Raw genomic sequence first — 21073 nt, forward strand, 5'->3', positions numbered from 1 at the left:
AATAAAAGAAAAAAAAACCCAATTCTTATCAAAACTTATCAAATAAAATGATTAATATAATTAATTGCATCAGCCTTAAATTTGGACCAGTTGATCCAGTTTTACATTGTGTTGTATTCTGTTGCTATGGCAACATCTCTGAGATAATGAGCGGTTAGGAGAAACATTAATTTTTGTTCACAGCTGGACTCAAATCTTGCCTGTTTACCTGTTGTCTTTAGGTCTGTAGTAAGGCTGCCCACCACAGTAAGAATCCTGTGTGAATCATGCTTACTTCATGGTGACTAGTTTATAAGGACAGAAATGTTTCTATTTTTGTAGAATAGTTTGAAGAGTATTGGTATTAGATCTTCTTTAAAGGTCTGAGAATTCTGCACTAAACCTATCTGATCCTGGGCTTTTTCTTTTTTCTTTCTTTCTTTCTTTCTTTCTTTCTTTCTTTCTTTCTTTCTTTCTTTCTTTTTTTTGGTAGGCTTTTAATGACTGCTTCTATTTTTTTTTGGGGGGGGAGGTTATGGGATTGTTTAGATGGTTTATCTGATCCTGATTCCTGATTTAACTTTGGTATTTGGTATCTCTCTAGAAAATTGTCCACTTCATCCAGATTTTCCAGTTGTGTTGAATATAGGCTTTTGTGGTAGGATATGATGATCCTTTGAATTTCCTCAGTTTCTGTTGTTATATCTCCCTTTTCATTTCTGATTTTATTATTTATTATTTATTTATTGGATAGTGTCTCTGTGCCCTCTGGTTAGTCTGGCTAGGAGTTTATCTGTCTCGTTGATTTTTTCAAAGAACCAGCTCCTGGTTTTGTTGATTTTTTGTATAAGTCTTTTAGATTCTACTTGATTGATTTTAGCCCTGAGTTTGATTATTTCCTGCTGTCTACTCCTCTTGGGTGTATTTGCTTCTTTTTGTTCTAGAGCTTTCAGATGTGTTGTTAAGATGGTAGTGTATGCTCTCTCCACTTTCTTTTTGGAGGCACTCAGAGCTGAGTTTTCCCCTTAGCACTGCTTTCATTATGTACCCTAAGTTTGTGTATGTTGTACTTTCATTTTCATTTAATTCTAAAAAGTCTTTAATTTCCTTCTTTATTTCTTCCTTGACCAAGTTATCATTGAGTAGGGAGCTGTTCAGCTTCCATGTGTATGTGTGTTTTCTGTTGTTTTTGTTGGAATTTAAGATCAGCCTTAGTCTGTGGTGATCTCATAGGGTGTATGGGATTATTTCAATCTTCTTGAATCTTTTGAGGCTAGAGTTGTGTTTTCAAACATGTTCTCCTAGTAATTATGATTCATGTTGACCATTGAAAACAAGCAGTTGTGTGTTATCCAGATCTAGAGGGTTAGGAGTTGGACCTACCTGTAAGGGAATGGGACTTTGAGCTCCATGGAGGGACATTCAGAGAACAGTAATAGCATTGATAAAGAATAAGGTCAGTGTGCCTGGAGCATGGAGTGTGAGTCAGCTGGAGGTTTAGGCATGTGCAGAGGAAAGTAGATGCCACTTTAAACCATTTAGAATTCATTTATCATAAATGCCTACTTACATATTTGTCCTCTTAAGTGTGCTGGGAATATTCAAGGTCCAAGATGATAGTTCTATGTTTATAACTCCTTTCACTCTACATGTTTAATAATGTGTCTAATAGATACTCATAAAAGCCCTGTGTAATAGGCATTAGCACTCTGAATTGATAGTTGAACAAGATTGAAGCAAAGAGAAGATGGGTCACTTCCTTAATATAACATAACTATTCAGAAGTGGACATACTTTCCAAACACAGGTCTGTAGACTTTGTTCCTGAACGTCTATGCCCACCCCTGACATACACACACACACACACACACACACACACACACACACACACGGAGAGCTTCTATGACACAGAGCTCCAAGATTGTAGAAAATCTGTATGAGTGCCTAAATACTTACAAATCTGCGGGAATTCCAAATGCAGCTATTCCTTTTCTTTCTCTTTTCAGACAGAAAAGGGGAGTGCTCTTCACGAAGCGGCTTTGTTTGGGAAGGTGGATGTGGTGCGAGTTCTGTTAGAAACAGGTAGCTATCATGGTTCTCCATGGAGCCTGTCCTGCCAGGTATTACGGCTGTCTTTCTCAGGGTTAGATGAAGGAAAATGGTGACTTTCTTCACAAATGATCCTCTTCTCCAAGTTGAGATAGGTGTTCATACTATGTGGAAGTGGGCCTTGATACAACTGATATATTTAAGTGAGCTGGGAGAAACTACCAAGAGGAAAAGGAAAACCCCTGATTTCAGCAAAACAGAGGGACCAGCCCCTGAGGAGTTATGGCAGCTGTGTGGTTTGTTAGTCTTTTACATTATGACCTATGGCCGACAGAGATTTGTGTCCCTTTTTCTTAGGACATGTTCTTCTTCTGATGGCTCATAAGTCAAGTAGCTGTTGTTCATTGGCTACCAGGGCTCAGTTATAAAAGGAATATTTTTAGAGGGAATATTTTGAAGAAAAAACAAAGGTAGGCTTATTTATATGATATGCATATTTTGATTGAAATAAAATGAAGTCAAAATTGAGGTCAGACTTTTTTTTTTAAGAATCAGAAGTTAGGAGTACAAATTATTCCTGTACACAGCTGAAGTAAGTCATGTTCTGTAGTGTAGTGTGTTTAATTTATCTGTAAAAGAAAAATGTGGGTACACCATTGTGCTGGTATCCTGCTTTCTCTATGTTAAAAATTTCATATTATTTAATTTTGACATGTGGCCCAATGATAGAATAGATGATTCAAGACAAGCAATTAAACATATAAATTATTAAGTATATACTATGCATTCTCACATAAACTTAAGCAAGTATTTAATAATTTCATGGTTAATTAATATCTGGGATAAAATCCTATACATTGCCTTTGTTTGCAGTACAGGTATTTGGAAAGTTTGTGAGTTGTATTAGAGTTGTGGAAACTAATGCCCACATTAAAATAAATTCTCTAGTACTCCACATAGTATTAGAATTATAACAAGAGCAAAGGCGTTTCAGCCACGGAGTTCAGCAGGTTTGTTTAAATAGCCAATGTGCCTGGCAAGTGAAGACAATCTGAAATGGACAAATGATGGGGATATGTGGAGGTGCAGTAGGTAGACCCTTGAACTAATTATACCTTTTCAAACTTGTCAATTTCAAATATTCTAAAAGAGTTCTTATATTACTCTCTGTGATTATCATTTATTAAATTTAAAATTGTATTATACAGAATATACAGATCACCTGGCCATTGCACGTTAGGGTTTCAGGTGATGAGTGAGACATATTTTTCACTTTGATAGTGGACTCTGGACTCTTTATTTAGTTTACTAGCCACAACCCAGCAGGGACCCAGGAGTCCTGGAAAGCAATCTTTATGCTTGTGTCAGAGAACTTTAAGAGAGTTGATACTTTATCCAGCATTTTTCAGTTTTTTAGTAACATCAGGCTCCTGCCTTCTCTCTTGTTAAAAATTTTATGTGGGTAACTTAGTTTTTAAATCACCTTCAGTGCTTGGCCTATATGCGTTTGAAATTAGAACAGTTATGCATCGGCAGTATCATCTGAGGACACTCCAGTGGTACATCTAGTTTTTCTTTTTCCTCCAGGAATTGATGCCAACATAAAGGACAGTTTAGGTAGAACTGTCTTAGACATTCTGAAAGAGCACCCGTCCCAGAAGTCTCTCCAGATTGCAACGCTCTTGCAAGGTAAACAATACCGAGTGATGGGTGATTTTGCCTTACAGCCAAAATGAAATGGAAGCTGTCATAATTTTTATTTGGGGCCTTGATTTAGTACTTAATGTTGAGTTAGCTAATCATTTCCATTTTTTCTAGCATATCTTAAGCTACATAAAAATTCATTAAAATGTTTTAGTTCTGTGTTTGCTCAGTATAGAAAAGTTTTTATTTACTGCTTGATAATAAAAAATGTTTTAAGAATCTCATGTGTTAGATATGGATAGTAATAGCTTGAAGTGAATAGGCTATATGAATTGGTAATGACTAAATAATATTTTTTCTCTTCAAATATTATCAGATTTTCTATAATTTTGCCTCGTTCCTATGACCATGAAGTAGCTAAGTCATATATTATCACCTTGCACATGAGAGACACTGAAGCCCTGATAGATGTTTTTTGCTCACATGCCGTCTCCACTCTGTGCTAAGTGGCAGACATAGTACATAAATGTCGAATTGACAATTGCCATGGTGTATTGGCTGAACAAATGCCGATTGTTTCTTGTTATGTATGTAGATTGGCCACAAGTGCAGTCCTGGAGGGAGAAGGGGGACAGGGCGAGCCAGTTTTATTCATTGTCGGTTGGGACAACATCATTTTCTAAGGAAAATGTGTGAGTTAAAACCAGATGGGGCTGTGGAAATGTAGGTGTCAGCAAAAGTCAAATAAGGTACAGAGATCAAAATGCTCACTGTGCTTTCTCCCAACTGATTCCTAAGGCCTTCATAGGGAGCTTAGGCCACTATAATTTTGTGGTCAATAGAGAAGCTAATTGCAGGTCCAAACACCTCCAGATGAATCAGAGAGTCCACCTATGACTTTTCTTATTAATCCTAATTGAACCAAGTCGTATGAAAGCTATAAAGTAGTGTACTGGGTGGAGATCTATCTCCTGCCCTCAAGGCACTATTATTTGAGGTTAGATTTTGGCCTTTAACTGAACTTTAAAAAACCTTGAAGTTTGTGTCTATCTTTCAGAGAAAGTAAAATGAAACTTTCTTACTAAAATGGGGCAAGATGTAATTTTAGAATTTTTAAACATATTACTCGGGCTCAATGTGTTAAAAATATTCTGTAGGAGCAAACTGTCTACTCTCTTAAAGGCCAAGGTTGATTATGTGTGCCAATTTGCATTGGGGCGTATTAGGACATCTTTGAATATTTCATCACATTGAAAAATACCTTATGTTCTCTTTTTTCTTGGATGTCAAGTTGCTGTGCCTTTTAAATTAAATGAAAAGGTTGGGATTGAAGTGAAGCCAATTTATCACATCCATAATTGCAACTCACAAGTTTTCATAAAGTTGCTGTTCAATCTACATAGTCACTTCATGCTTCAGAAACTTTTTAGGATACAATTCTGTGGGCTGCTTTCTTCCCCCAAGTAGAACTTGTCTTGGAAATTTGTCCTTTGGTCTGAACTATTCTAACAGTGACAACTGGCTGATGTTATAACGTAGATTCTTATGAAGCAGATTCTTTCTGAATAAAGAACACAAGCAAAGGAACCGAGTGGGAGAAGATCTGATTCCATCCTTTAGAAGGAGGCTATAAACCAGCCCTACATGGGCTCAATATTTTGGTATATAACAGATATTTTCCTTAGACCATACATATTTTACCAGCACTGTTTCCATAAAATCCAAATTAGCTATCAACATTTAAAAAAAAAATCCACAATTGTAGTTGAATCTTCAGAATTTTGCCATCTGATAATACTGGCTTCCATCTTATGGAAGGGCTGAATTTTTAGAAAGCGCACCTGCTGTATTATTAAACATGTTCTGTGCCAGGCCTGTTCTTCCTGTGCCATCCAGGCTGAATGTTCTTTGACATTTATCACTGTATTCAACGTCGTTTCCCTTATGAGTAAGACCAAAGTGACAAGTTTTTAATGTCCCCTTTCTGTCTGGCTCTCTCACTTAGTAGTGGAACAAGTTAGTCACACTCCTCTTGTAAGTTGTCATCTTTAAAACTGAGACCGAGCTTGGAATGGTGGTGAGTGCCTGTAAGCTCAGAACTCATGATGCCAAGCCAGGAAGTTCACAAGTTCAAGGTCAGCCTGGGCTACTTAATAAGGTCCTGCCTCACATCTCAAATATAACAGCACCTTTCCCCTGAACACACAGACCCAAACAAACTGAGCTAGTAATAGTGAACAAACCATCTTTGTAAGGAAGAAATATCTTCACTTATATCAAGCATAGAGAACACTGCTGCTGGTATTATGCCTCTGTCAAAAAAAAAAAAGTGAAAGATAGGTTGCATACAGGACATTTCAATGACATTTCAGTGACAGGAATGACTTTTTCTGCATATAAATGAAATTTAGTGTGAGTATTGTGCTTATCTTTTAAGCTCGAAACACCACTATCCAATTCATTCACACTTGTTGCCCAAGAAGTTGGTTACATTCATTGGAATTGAGTGTCTCAGTTGTGTGTATGACAGCTATTCCGTGCATCTTTTGGGGGAACTTTAAATTGTAAGACAGAAAATATTTAACAAGATTAAGGGGGTGCTTTAGGTCTTCGACAGATATGTTTATCTTTAAGGAAACAATGTTTCTACTTAAATGTTTTCTTAAGCTAACAGTTTATGAATTGTTTGGGCTTGTTTCAGTTTCTGTTTATTTTATTTCTTTAAGAACTTAGGATTTATTTGTGGTAGCTCTTGATTTTGAACACACATGAATTCAATGGCATAACCTCAGAAATGTCTATTCGCAGACTATTTGGAAGGTGCAGGAAGGTCAGGGGTCGTGGAAGAGCATGCTCAGGAAGATACAACACAAGAGACACACCTTTCATCTCCTGCTGAGTCTCCTCAAAAGACTAAAAGTGCGTAGCTGGTTAAACCCCTGAAATAGTGTCTGACATTTCTGGTCAGATTTGTCAGAGTGCATAGGAAGGGCTGACACCAGTAGAAATGTCAAATAAAGGCTTTTTTTGTGGTTTATACTTCATATTTTATATATTTATATAGTCAGCATTTATTGAGCTTATGCTGCTTGTTTGTAATTATCATGGTACTGACAGGGATTGCATGTAGCAATGACATAGGGATTACATGTGGCACTGACATAGGGATTGCATATATCACCAACATAGGGATTGCAAGTGGCACTGATATAGGGATTGCATGTGGTACTGACATAGGGATTGCACATATCACAGACATAGGGATTGCATGTGGCACTGACATAGGGCAATGAGCAAAGTAGTTAGCAATCCCTGTAATGAAGTTTATATGGAGTAGAAATATATTTTTTCTAGCTTTATAAAGTGTATTTGACAAATAATTTTATATTTGCAGCATGTAATGTGAGGTCGTCACATACACACAACACAAACATACATACACACACAAACACATACAAACACACACATACACACTGAGTTGAGTATCACATTCGAACTAACTAAGAAATGTATCATTCTGTATAATCCCCACTTTTTTGTTGGTGAAAACAGTATCAAATATCTTGGGGGAATTTTCTGAATTTATTCATTCTTTCTTGACTGAAACTGTGAGCTCTTTAATCACTATCTCCACCATTTCCTTCCTGCTGTAGCCTCTGCTGACCACAATCCCTTGTCTGCCTTTATAAGTTAACCTTATAGTGCTCATGTTAGTAAGATCATGTAGTATTTGTTTATTTCAGCTTCAGTTTGCTCAGCCTCCAGTGACATCAGTGCTTACTCAAAAGACAGGCACCCTTCTTTCAAGTGCTCATAATGGTCTAGTATCCATTTGTATTTTCCCCATCTATCCACCCACCCATCTATCCATCCATCCACCCATCTACCCATCCATCCATCCACCCATCCATCATCCATCCATCATCCATTCATCAATCATTCCATCCACCTACCTTCCTACCCATCCATCCATTCACCCATCCACCCACCCACCCTCCCTCCCACCCTTCCATCAATCCATCCTTGTATCCATCTATTCATCCAACAATAGACTCTTAATCTTTTCCTCATATTGTAACCCTCCTAAATAAGGTTTTAGTCAAATGGAGGCACATATGTTTCTATTCAGGATGTTAATTTTATTTACTAGAAGTAGACATTAGAAATAGTTCAGCTGGGAGAGCATTAGACTGAAGAAGTAGCTTGTTGGTACTGAAGAGCTCTCATGTTTTTCTACAATGGCTTGTACATTCCCATAACAGTATGCACTATATCCTTCCCCTGAGGCCTCGCCAACACTTGTTTTCTTTCATCATTTTGATAATAACTACAAGACATGAGATCTCTTTGTGGTTTTAATTGATAGTTCCCTGATGCCAGTGATCTGTGTTTCATTTTAATGTATATGTTGACCAACTGCCTATCTATCTTTATTTTTTTTTTTGAAAAATTAAAGTTTATTTGCTTAGAACCTTTGCCAATTTAGGTTATTTGATCTTGTTTGGTTAATGAGTTTATATGTATGATATATGTATATCATACATATATTTGACTATTGACCCCTTATCAGATCTATGATTTGTAAACATTTTCTTTTATTTGATAAGCTGCCTTTATTTTATGGATTATTTCCTTGTTCCACAGAAGGATTTCTCCCGTGATTTAGTTCACTTACCAATTTATTTATTACCCTGTGCTTTTGGTATCTAAAAAAGTATTTTTTTAGACTAAGGTCAGATAGCTTTACACTTTTTCCTGAGGATTGTATGATTTCCTTCATTAAAGTCTTAATGAATTTTCAGCTGATGAATGCATATGGAGTGAGGTACAATCATTGCAATTCCTGTATACACATATATGCAGACCCTGGCATCCTCTGTTGAGAGGCTGTCCTTTCTATGGTGGAGGTTCCTGACATTGTTGCTGGGAAGGGACACTATTAAAAAAGATATTATACTATCATAAAAACAAGACACATAGATCAGTATAAAAGAAAAAAACAGAAATAAACCTAAAATCTATGCTTATTTCACCTCCTCTTAAATATCATTTTAATTGACAATAAAAACAATAAAATTTTTATTGTAAGTGCTGCAATTAATTTTCAGAATAAATTCTAAGTACAAAGTACTTTTTCTGAAGTTGTTAAAAAATTCATATTTACTATATGTTTTGGCAGGTGATAAAATTACCTTTTTCTTCTGTTTTTCCCTTTTTCTTATATATCACCATTCTGATTACCTATAGTATAATTCTTTGTTTAAAGAAGTTAACAGTATTTATGTTTGTTGAAATAGGACATAAGTTTTCAGTATTATTTCCAGCTGGTTAATGAACCATTGGCTTCTGCCAGTGAAGTAAAATGCCAATTAAAAAAAAAATTAAGTCCAAGTGACTGTTAGTGGTCAAGCTCTGCCCTCACTTGCGTGAGACCCTGTGTCTGAGCCCCATGCTGCCACAAAAGAAAAAAGTCAATTACTGTAAAAAATAAATCTATAGAAACTAGTTACTATCTATAATTAAACTTTCAATACTGATTTCTGTTTTGTCAAAGAATAGCTACAGTCAAAATTGGAGCCTCCTTTGTCTCTTAGTATGCTCATATTAATTATGCTTAGTGCCTTGCTTCTGCCTGTTGTTTCTAACTACTTACTTGTTGTGGTTTGTCTCCTGTCAACACAGCAGTCTCATTTATGTGATTAAACATTACACCTCAGTAATAGTATTTCTTGCAAAGTCTGAATAAACTTTTTTTCTTTTTTGTAGGTGAAACTGTCACTGGAGAACTATCCAAACTCCTCGATGAAATAAAACTCTGTCAAGAAAAGGATTATTCCTTTGAAGATTTGTGCCATACAATCTCAGACCACTACTTAGATAATTTGAGCAAGATTTCAGAGGAAGAGCTTGGGAAAAATGGAAGCCAGAGTGTAGTAAGTAAGGGGGGGCGGGACAAAGACACTGCGTCTGTCTTTCCAGTTCAGTGCCTGCCCCTGTGGCATAGGTTTGGTGATTGATTAGATTAGCAGATTCAAAAAGTGATCAGTCCCTATTATGTCAGTGTCCCTACTAGTCTTTCTCTGTTGTTCATTGGGTTGCTTTCTCTGCTGCTTATACAGGGGAGGACATGCTAGGTAGCGACTGAGGGTACAGCTCAATGGTACAGTACTTGCTTGATGTGAAATTCTTCAAAAAAAAAAAACCCTTATAGTCTGTGATGGTATTCGTACTATTACAGTTCATCGTGTGACATGGAAGCTGTAGTTTCTTTGAACATGGAGGATATTTAATTTAACTGGGCATAGTTATCTCAACTCCTGCAGAAGAAAACATTTCTCTTGTCTGTCCTCCCTGCACTCTTCCAAGTCTTCCTTAAAACAAAGATAGCATCAGACCGTGTGTGTGACTCTCCAGTCACTCTGACAATCATGGTGGGAGATTCTCCCGTATGACCTCAGAATCTAAAGTATGAGCTGGATAGCCGTGTCCATCATGGATTTCCATACCAACAACAGCAAGAAAGACTGTAATCAGTTTTAAATGATAAGTTGTAAACATACCTTTGGCCTATGAAGGAATGATTTATAGGATTTAAAAGTTTTAAAGGGAACAGATACTTTGATATTAACTGTTTACTCACCTTTAGAACTTAACTTGTTAGAGCAGTGTTATGCTTTACTTGCCAGTGAATAATAGAGCAGACTGCCATAAGTATGTCATAGTATTTTGAAAATGTAAAAAGTGTCTAATTTATGGTACCTGGGAACCGTTTTGGGAACATGCCCTTCATTTAGTTCCTTAAAGTGAGGCGTGACACCGATTCTCCACGAGGTGCCTGATGATCTAGTTCAATGGCTAAACTTAACCTCCCAGGCCTACTTTTTGTTGTTGTTCCAATTCACTTTTCTGGGCTATCACATCATTCCCCTTCCTCTAGTGAAGGGCTTGAATAGTTGTGTATGCACCACAGCAAAAAGCTTATAGGTTTTACAAAGTAAAAACCTTTTATTAACAAGATGTGTATAGTAGTCAGTGTAAAATTTCCTTTTAAACATCTAAAACTCGTGTGTGCTATCTGCAAAGTAAAGCTTACTGTACTTTAACATCTTCTAGAAGGTTGCTTAGAACTTTAAACAGAGTTGTGCCGCATAACTAATGTATGATACCTGGACTCTAATACCCATCCTTAAACATCTTTTATTGACTGGTAAATTCAAACTCCCTTCTTCTAAACCTATAGCTTTACACAAAGCCCTAATTTTGTACATCACTGATTTCTAAAGAATTTTTGTTAAATGTACTTGTAAACAAACTCAAACAAGCATCCTAATAAATTGGTACAGACTCAGATGCACACACACACACACACACATACACACACACATACACACACACACGCACACTCACACACTCCTGGTGCTACATATATAAACCATGAGAGAGTTACTGTACAAGAAATCAAGAAATTCAGAACTATGGAAAAGGAGACAATGTAAAGCAGAAGCCATGATTGTTTTTCTTTTACTCTGTATCCTGTATGCCCTGGGGCCTGAATTCTGCTTGGAGAGTGTGACAATAGCTTACACGTTTTTAGGGAGTGATGACGGGGGCTGGTGCCTGGATGGCGCACACTTTGGAAAGGGTGGTTGCTTTGTTTTCTTACCTGGAGATTGCACTGTGGTGGTGGTGGCAAAGGAGAAATTAATGCTCATATGTTGAACTTAAGTCTTTTAAAGCTTAGCCCAGGCATCTGTACACTCCCTGTTCTTGTGACAAATCATTATAATGATATTCTTTGAAACTACTGTCATACCAAAATACCAAAGGTTAGAGGAGGTAGAACAGCAAACAGTACATTGAGGATCAAGCAATTCTATTTATTTGTAATAGAATCCACCAAGGGGGGAAGGATGCAAAATAAAATTAGAAGCATGAATGAAATTAGGTGTAGGGTGGTCTGAATATCAGGCTAAGAATTTTGATATTTATTCTTTAGGAAATGAGAAAAGCATGAACGATTTGGAGCAGTTAAATGACATCATTGGAACTGGCCTTTCAGAGAATGAATCTGATAGAAACTGGTCATTGCATTTAACAAAAGTAATCCAATTTCATTGACCTTCTCTATGGCCGACATTTTATTTGTGTTCATTCTGTCTGTCTAGTGTTTGTTTCCGTTTGTTGAAGTAGTTTTTTTTTTTTTCTTGAGTATTACTGTAAACCGTTCCCTTGTTATATAGCCAGGTTAATAAAGTACTTTTTGGCCTATATTAGGCAGCCGTTACAAGTGCAATAAGCAAGACTGTAGGTGACTTCAAAGAGTTTCAGACTACAATCCCAAGTAACCTTCCATTGCTGTTTGTAGGGCTGATGCTTAATAAATGTATGATTTGTATGATTTAAACCACTGAGCGATCTTAGCAATGAAATTAGAAATTTAGGAAGTGACTCAGCTAGCTTGTATCATAGCGAGGGTTTAAACCATTGGTTCTCAACATGTAGGTCATGACCTCTGTAGCAAATGTCTATCTCAAAATAAATATTTACAAATCATAACACTAGCAAAATTATAGTTATGAAGTAGCTACAAAATAATTTTATGGTTGTGGGGTCACCACAACATGAGGAACTATATTAAAGGGTTGTAGCATTAGGAAAGATTAGAACCACTGATTTTTGTTTGTTTGTTTGTTTTTTATTAGATATTTTCTTTACATGTCGTATGATTTCTTCTCCAGTTTCCTCTCCAAAAAACAAACAAACAAACAAACAAAAACAAACAACAAGAATAAACCCCTGTTGCCTACCCCCTCACCATGCTTGCCACCTCGCCCTCTCCCACTTATTGGCCCTGGCATTCCCCTACACTGGGGCACAGAACCTTCACAGAGCCAAGGGCCTCTCCTCCCATTGATGATAGACTTTGCAATCCTCTACTATACACATGCTGCCAGAACAATCAGTGCCACCATGTATAGTCCTTGTAGAACCACTGATTTAAAAGTAGGAGCTGGTATTTTAAATTCTCAGCTGTATTTCACATGGGATTTCTTATCGTAATTTACTCTGTGACCAATGGAACTTTAAAAAAAATGAGAAATCAAAGATCTACAGGTGTTCACTGAAGGCCCTCTGTGAGTATGGGTTAAGACTATAACCTGGAAAAAGGTTATAGTCTTATAGTCCTGGAGAAAGGGGAGATGTGCCTTGCATGTGTGTTGAAATTAATGGATAAGGCACCCGGCCTGCAGAAATAGTGTGTGCAAAAGCAGAAGTCACAATCCATGTATATCTTGCAAAGAATGCTTACCACAATGGAAATAAAAGTAACATGAATAATGATAAAACCTAACACACAATAATCCTTCAAGGTAGACCTTACAGATGAGAGAGAGAAGCCCCAAGTGTACACAGCCAGAATGTCTAGGTTCAGATCCTGGCTCTGAAACCAGAGTCATATCATTCCCTATATCACCAGAGAACAAAGGCAGGTCAGGAGAATAAGCTTCAAGGGAGTTCCTTGAAGGTGATATTTTGGAAGGTAAAGGTGGAGTGTTGTTTCGTATTCTCAGAATAGGCAGTGGTTCTCATCAATAGCTTTGTCTTAGAGTAACCAGGAAAGGCTTTCAAAACTAAGCACTGATATGTCATACCATACCCCCTTGGTCAATGATCATTGAGGGAGCTGGATATGATGGTGCATATCTGTTAGTACCAGGATTTAGGATGCTGAGGCAGGAGGATCATACATTCAAGCCACCCTGGGATGTACAACAAACCTGAGGCCAGCCATGGCTAGATATCAAGACCCTGTTGGGAAAACAAATGTTCTAAGCACATTTTTTTTTTAAATCTTCAAAGAACCCTGGTACTGTATTCTAACCAGGCACACAGTTGACCTAGTGACAGAAATCCTGCCTGGACCTTTATAAGCTAATTCAAGTTTAAGATGAGAGTAGAACTTTAGGTCCCAATAACATCACACAATTGTAACTCCTCTCTCTCTCTCTCTCTCTCTCTCTCTCTCTCTCTCTCTCTCTCTCTCTCTCTCTCTGAGCCAGAACAAATCTTGTACATCTTTTAGGAGCTCACTTACTTCTAGCATAATCGTTTTTAATTTCTAGAACTAGGGAATATCCTAGCTTCGACTCTTCAACAAGTTATTGTACATTGTATAGCTTAAAGGCAAACATTTTTTTTCACATTCCTGGAGGCTGCAGGCAAAGCTGGCATCTGCTAAGAGCCTGACTCCTGGTTTGGGGGTGACCGTCTGTGTAGTCACACTGTTTCCTCACATGACTGGGACAGAGGGAAAAAGCCAGCTCTCAGTTGGCTTTGCTCATGGGTATTAATCCACCACTGCCAGCTATGCGCTCATCACCTGGATACCTCCCAGAGTCCCTTGCTGTACTTTCACTGGGGGTTGGTACATCAGTCTGTGTATCAGGAAGGGGTAGAAACTTTCTTCTTACCAGGAAGGTTTTTACTTGACAATGAAAGAAAATTCAAATTGTGTTCTGATAACAGTTTGAACTTACAAAATTATTTTCGTACCATATCAAAGTTTTAAATGTCGAAAAACATTTTTGTTAGTTGTTTTTATTTCTAGCAATGTGATGAGCAACCAGTTTGAATATGATTTAGTTTTAGATGTTCCAAAATGTTTGGCTTGTTCATTTTGGTGCTATGCATCATTGCAAGAGTAATTAGGGAATTACAAAATAAAAGGAAAATATGTTCTGAGTTTCATATCATTCATAAATGTATTTTACACATTAGTAATGGAGCTTGAACACAGTATTTTTAGCTGTGACCCTTCTGAATTCAATGCAACTTTCCTTTCCTCTTTTATTCCAATAGAGGGCACTCTTGTGCAGGATTTTAAGTAAAAATCAGCTATCTTATGTAAGAATGTTTAGTTTTTGAATCAGATGTTTGATTTTATATGAATAATTTTACTATTATAAATTAATTAAAAATAGTTCCCTATTATATTTAATGTTAGGGGTTTTATATTTAATTTGAAGACTAGCTCAAGTTAGAATTATATTTTACCTTGCCTGCACTTTAATTCAAAAAGTTAATTTGTTTTGAATGCTCTTATAATATGCATATGAGACTATCTTCCAAGTTGAATCAGAACATTATATTATCTAGGATATGAATTTTAAAGAAATATCTTCATATTCTTTATCAACTCATGAAGTTTATGTCTTTGAAAGAATATAAAATGATCTAAAAATTCTTCTATTGTTTTTATTTTCCTAAGCCCACTTTCATTTATATTCTTCATTTATATAAAAATATACATAATTTAAAAAAATATTTGTTTATTTTTATATGAGTACATTGTAGCTGTCTTCAGCCACACCAGAGGAGGTTATTCGATCCCATTGCAGATAGTTGTGAGACACCATGTGGCTGCTGGGAATAGAACTCAGGACCTCTGGTAGAGCAGTTAGTGCTCTTAACCACTGACCCATCTCTCCAGCCACAGATTTACTTATTTATTGCATGTAAGTACACTGTAGCTGTTTTCAGAAACACTAGAAGAGGGCATCTGATCTCATTACAGATGGATTCAATTGCTAGGAATTGAACTCAGGACCTCTGGGAGAGCAGCCAGTGCTCTTTAGTACTGAACCATCTCTCCAGCACTCAATATACACAATTCTTAAAGGTGAACATGCTAGGCTGTAGAAATTATGATATAATATGAAGATTATGACAGATTGAATCAGGAAGATATTTCTCTTAGATTTAAATAGAAAAAGCATTATTGCCTTATTAGCCTTAAAAGAAATGGATAAGACTGTTGTGTGAAGAAATGCTTTCTTCTCTTTTTTTCCTGAGAGAAAATCTGGATACAGTTGCATCCAATGCTCTCTGTTTGTCCAGGGATGTGCTAGAATGGTCGGTGTAATGTTACTCAGCTGGTATATAACATTTCTCTTATTTCACTTATGTCTCTCCTGCAGACTCTTCAATTGCATGTCAGATTCTGAAGTGTGAGCTATTCTATTAGATTACCCAGAAGCCTAATGCTGGTCCTGGCGATAGAGCTCAGCTGGTAAAGTGCTTGTGACATAAATGTGAAGACCTGAGGCTCTCAGAAGCCTTGTGAGGATAAGAGAAAGCCAGAGACAGTGGCATACTTACAGTCCCAGGGCTGAGGCAATGGAGGCTGCAGGGTGCTGGGGATCACTGGTCATCTGGTTTAGCCACTTAGCTAGCCTCAGTTCTCAACAAGAGACTCTTTTTTTCCAAAGATGTACAGCTACTGAGGAGTAACGCCCTAACTTGACCTCTGGCTTCCACGTGAACATTTACATGTGCAGTTGCACCCTCCCCCAAACCCCATCCCGACACAGGCGTATCTGCATACAAATGAATGGGCACAGATGACCTGTACACACACATACAAGTACATGTAATCTAGGTTCTGTTTCTGGAATGAAGCTTACTTTCAAACATGTTCTAATGTGTTTTAGGATAGAGAGACCTCAGTGGCTGTCAGGGGACTCTGTATTATATGTTTCTGATGTGCAAATTAAGGGCTCTTCTCACAGGGCTGTTACTAAGTCTTTAGCATATATTCACTTTTTGATAGTGATGTTAAATATTAAGTGGTGGAAACCTAGATGTGGTCGGGAGAAAATTTCTGACTACAATGTGTATCTTTATGCTTGAGCAGAAGTTTGAGAAGTATGATTCTGAGTTGCCATATATTCAGCCTGTTTTGGGTTTTCTTAGCAGATTTTCTAGGAATTAAAACGCATAGGAGCTACATTCTGTTGTCCCACATTATTAGTTCCTGGCTGGTGTCTTTAAGAACATATATGTATTAGATATATAATGCAAGTAGAGAAAAAAAAACCCTAGAATCAGAATGATAAATTTCTGACCCTCCTTTTACCTTAGGAAGAACTTTATCTGTAGAATTTCTAGGAAGATATTTGAGAAAAACAGGTACTCTTCAGAGCTGCCATGCGGTTCTCACCCTTCACAAGGGTTTCCACTTTCCCGTGGTTCTCACCCTTCACAAGGGTTTCTGCTTTTCCTTTTTTGTTGTATACATTGACACGTTGCTTCTAGTAGACTCTGTGATGAGGAGGTCTATATTGTTGCATGTAGCTTTTGCTACTCCACCTAAGCTCTGGGAACGGGTTGCATTACCAGCTCCCACCCTGCTGCCATGGATAACACACACACACACACACACACACACACACACACACACACACACATTACTCATTTTCAACTTTCCTTCTAATATAATTGCTGGGTGCTACTATCTCCTGCCTGGAAAAGTGTGTCCTTATCAATAGTCTTATCTCCACACTTTCCACCTGCCCTAAACTTTAGTTGCTCAGTTGCATCCCTGACCGTCCACCTATAGGAGCAGCCTGTGTTTTGAGATCTCACATAGCTGGTCAACTTTTCTCCTCTGAAACCTGGAGAACTATATTTCTCTTCCATGTGTCTGTCTTTTCCTCCAAGGACCTGGAAGTCTCACCTATTCATTCTGCCCAGCAATTGGTCCATGGCTTCTTTACTGACAGATCAAAAACAAATTGGGGAACAGGACAGTATCAGAACCACCCCTACATATGTTTGGTCTGTCTCTAATTAATCTCACCAAGCACAGTGTCTTTCATGTGGTGGTCTCTTGGCAAAGGGTCATTCAATGAAGACACGTGAGCAATATGGTGCAAGGAGAAGAGCCTGCTGATTGTCATCAGTAGAGAATACCTTTATTTGAAGCACAGGACACTAGCCATCTTTCTATGGAGGGAAGAGTATAACCATGCAGAATATGGGATTGTAAATTAATGGCCTTGGCTTTCTGAGCCCGTCATGCTGCTTTATGAGCAGAGAATGACTTGGTATTTTCAAAAGGTAATTTCTTTATCAGAAAATATCATCATCACCTTCTATCAGCCATATAAAGAGCTGTTTTACCATGTCTTGTATTGTTAAAGATATCCCACCCTGATCTTTATGTTTCAGATTTTGACCAATTTGGTTCAGACATTGGAATGTTTATTTCATGTATTTGTAGAGAGATTTCTCTATAAATATCTCAAATGTTCCATTCTTGGGTCACTTTTAGTATTTTGCCATGGAAAACATGTAGATCACAAGCAGATCTGTACATTGTAGGAATGGTGTATATGAGAACTGTACACTTAATGCACTGAATTTCCTAGCTCAAAACAAAGCTCAAAGTTGAAATCTAGTGAGGGTTAATATGCCCTATAATTCAGTTACTGAAATGCCAGTAGAATAAAGACAAAATGAGAGAGGTTCAATTTGGGTGAATAGTTCATGCAAAAATTTTGGCCAATGTACTCCAAGCTCATGATTAATCATCTTTCCCTAGTATATTCAACACTGGCTTGTCCTCACTTGACATTGATCCTGTCACCTTCCTGGCCTTCCTGGTGAAGACATTCTTACCTCCTACCTCAGTTATTACAAGAGCTTCTCATCCTGCTCATTCCCCCCTGTCTCCTACTTTTTCTGAATGCTGATGCCCAATGAATAGGATATACATAAGGAGCACTATAGTCAAGCACTCTCCCCAAACTCAGTGCTGATCCTTACTGCAAAAACATAACACCAACCTTTTAAGGCCTGGTAGTTTTAGCTACTGTATACATTTCCATCTGAACTCCTATAATATAATATAATTAATGTAATATATAACATAAGTACAGTGTTTCAGTAAAGTGAAACACTGATTCATGTTTGTCTTCTGTGTTCATGTAACTTTATCTATGTACAATTATATTACATAGCATCTCACTTATTAAAACCATTCTTCATAATTCCTTTTGTGATCTGTCTATATTTAGTTCTAACACTTGGATCAAATATTATTATGCTTTATTTATCAATACCTTATGTAAATTCTATAATCTTAATATCATTAGTACATGATTCTTCTGATTTGGCTTTGCTTCGTAAGCTGCTTGAGCAATGGAGAATTATTAATCTGTGTGTTTTTAGCATAGACATATGCTTCATAAGTATTGGTTAAATTGAACTTGTTATAGGCATACAAGAAGTATGCTTGATATCTGACTTTGATATAAACTTAGAAGTAGAATATAATTTGTTGTTTAATTTTTTGTAAAAAAAAATAGATCACAAATTTGTTTTAAAGATGAAACTTAATATTAAGTTAAATTATATCATTGACTTCTTCAGAGTATAAAATCATCAATATCTTAGATCCTGCCATGTCTTATGTAATAGCATGCAACTCAACAAACCCTATGTTATAAGTACTTTATTCAAGTCTCAATAACATAAATTGTTATAAGAACATAAAATATGTTTCATTATTTATATTGCTAATTTCAAACTTACTTGATATATTATGAAATATTTTCTACCATTCTGTGCTATTTTTAAAGTGCTTTTTAGCTAATCAACATACTGCTTTTTCTCCCTAATTTGAGTGATTTTTTTTTCATATTTTAATATATCCCATTGTATCCTTGTGTATATGTTTTTTCTTTCTCATCTGTAGCCTAGGCAGTCCTCCTCAAAGCAATCCTCCTATCCCACCCTCCCATGTGCTGGGACCCATGCCAAGTCTCGTTCAAAACATCTGATACTAAACTATCTCTAAATATCATGGACATACTGGCAAGCTGTCCAAAGGCGATAAAACTTCCCAAAATACTTTACACTTTTGTATTTTAATTTTTATGAAGTTTTCAAAGTTCACTTGTATAGTTTGCTGCCAGTTTTTATTGACAGTTTTCTTCCTTCTTATCTATGACTTGGTTTTAAGATTCCCCATAGAATAACTCTGTTATTATGATATTCCTGAAAAAAAAAACCAATATTTTCTGCACTTATTATAATTGTAATGTTTTCTTGAAAGTTCAGTAGTAATTGAACCTTTTCTTAACTGTACCTTTTAGGTAATGATTATATTAATTTTTGACCACTTTAAGCTACTTTTCACAATCACTTTGTTCATTTGCAGATTTGTAATTTAATTTTAAGGTGTGCATTGGGGATTTCTTAGTGTGGTTTTGGAATGAAGGTCTCGGACAGCTTGCCATTATGAAAAGATCTCATTTTACTGCCTGACACGGAAGGAAATCCACACTGAGCCCAAGCTCACTGTGAGAATCACTTACTGCTCTGTCCAGGGAAATGATTTTCACTTTGAAGAGTAAATTAATTTCAATGGAATAGTAGACTAGCAGCTCAGAGAAATTGATGAAACTGCTCATGCTTCTAACACGTATTATCATAAGACCATTTAATCCATGACTAAGGAATGTGGGAATTCATTCAGCAAATAACAGCTGAAGACTTGGGATTGACTGTGATAGAATTGAAATCAGTAATAGTATAATGGAAAAAAATAACTATGTGGTGTGGTTCAATCTCAAGCTTGGATTTTAAAAAGTAGCTCTTTTTGGCTTGGTGCTAGTCATGGTACATGCCTATAATCCTAGCACTCAGGAGGCAGAGGCTGGTGGATCTTTGAGTTCAAGGCCAGCCTGGTCTACAGAATGAGTTCTAGGACAGCCAAAGTTCCATAGAGAAACCCTATCTTGGAAAACCAAAAAACCAAAACCAAAACCAAACCCCACCCCAGCCCACTCCAACCCGACAGAAAGTAATTGTTACCATCACTAGCTGTCCTAGAGTTCTTCTTTCTTCCATATGTATTTTTTTAATTAATTACTTAATATTACCTGTAGACTGCTGTTCCCGTCCCTCTTCTCCACCATGTCCTGCTCTTCAGAAAAGGGTAAGCTTCCCATGGGTATCAACCAGCCCTGCGATATTAAGTTGTAGTGTGACTAGCCATATCCTCTCCTTTTAGGGCTAGACAAAGCAACCCAGTAGGAAGAAAGGATCTCAAAGGGAGGCAACAATCAGAGACAGCCCCTACTCCCACTGTATGGACTTCCACATGAAAGCCAAGCTACACAACTAGAATATATGCCATTTGTATTTTTAAGAATCTCAAAAGATTTGATTGTCTACACAAGTAATTTTCAACCTTCCTAATGCTGCAATCCTTTAATACAGTTCCTTATGTTGTGATGACCCCAACCATAAAATTATTTTTGTTGTTACTTCATAACTGTAACTTGCTACTGTTATGAATTGTAATGTAAATATCTGTGTTTGTTTGAGAGTCTTAGGTGAGTCCCGTGAGAAGGTTCATAGACGTAGACGTAGATGGGATCACGAACCACTGGTTTCCGCTTTCCCAAGAGTTCTATTTAGTTTCTAGCTTCCAGTTCATACTGTCAACTAATTAATGATGAGAATCAAATCCTTAATCTATTCAGAAGGCAAGGAACCAGAAGATAATAGAGGCAGGAAGAAAGGTTCTGGAATGAGCAAAGAGAAAGAACCA

At 37.0% G+C, this 21073-nt stretch overlaps 1 protein-coding gene across 10 annotated transcripts in view; it reads left to right on the plus strand.

The window, feature by feature from the left end:
- Anks1b (ankyrin repeat and sterile alpha motif domain containing 1B) overlaps nucleotides 1–21073 on the plus strand; it is a 1082674-nt gene that overhangs the window by 212846 nt on the left and 848755 nt on the right. For 9 of the 10 annotated variants that reach the window (XM_031349133.1, XM_031349134.1, XM_031349137.1 and 6 more), the window contains 4 exons: nucleotides 1986–2061; nucleotides 3616–3717; nucleotides 6481–6591; nucleotides 9439–9605. In XM_031349133.1, coding sequence (XP_031204993.1) covers nucleotides 1986–2061; nucleotides 3616–3717; nucleotides 6481–6591; nucleotides 9439–9605 — 456 coding nt within the window. Of the gene's footprint in view, nucleotides 1–1985; nucleotides 2100–3615; nucleotides 3718–6480; nucleotides 6592–9438; nucleotides 9606–21073 lie in introns of those variants that run through there. The other variant, XM_031349143.1, reaches the window with a different exon arrangement.

Source organism: Mastomys coucha, unplaced genomic scaffold (assembly GCF_008632895.1).
Source record: "Mastomys coucha isolate ucsf_1 unplaced genomic scaffold, UCSF_Mcou_1 pScaffold4, whole genome shotgun sequence".
Classification (NCBI taxonomy): Eukaryota; Metazoa; Chordata; class Mammalia; order Rodentia; family Muridae; genus Mastomys; species Mastomys coucha.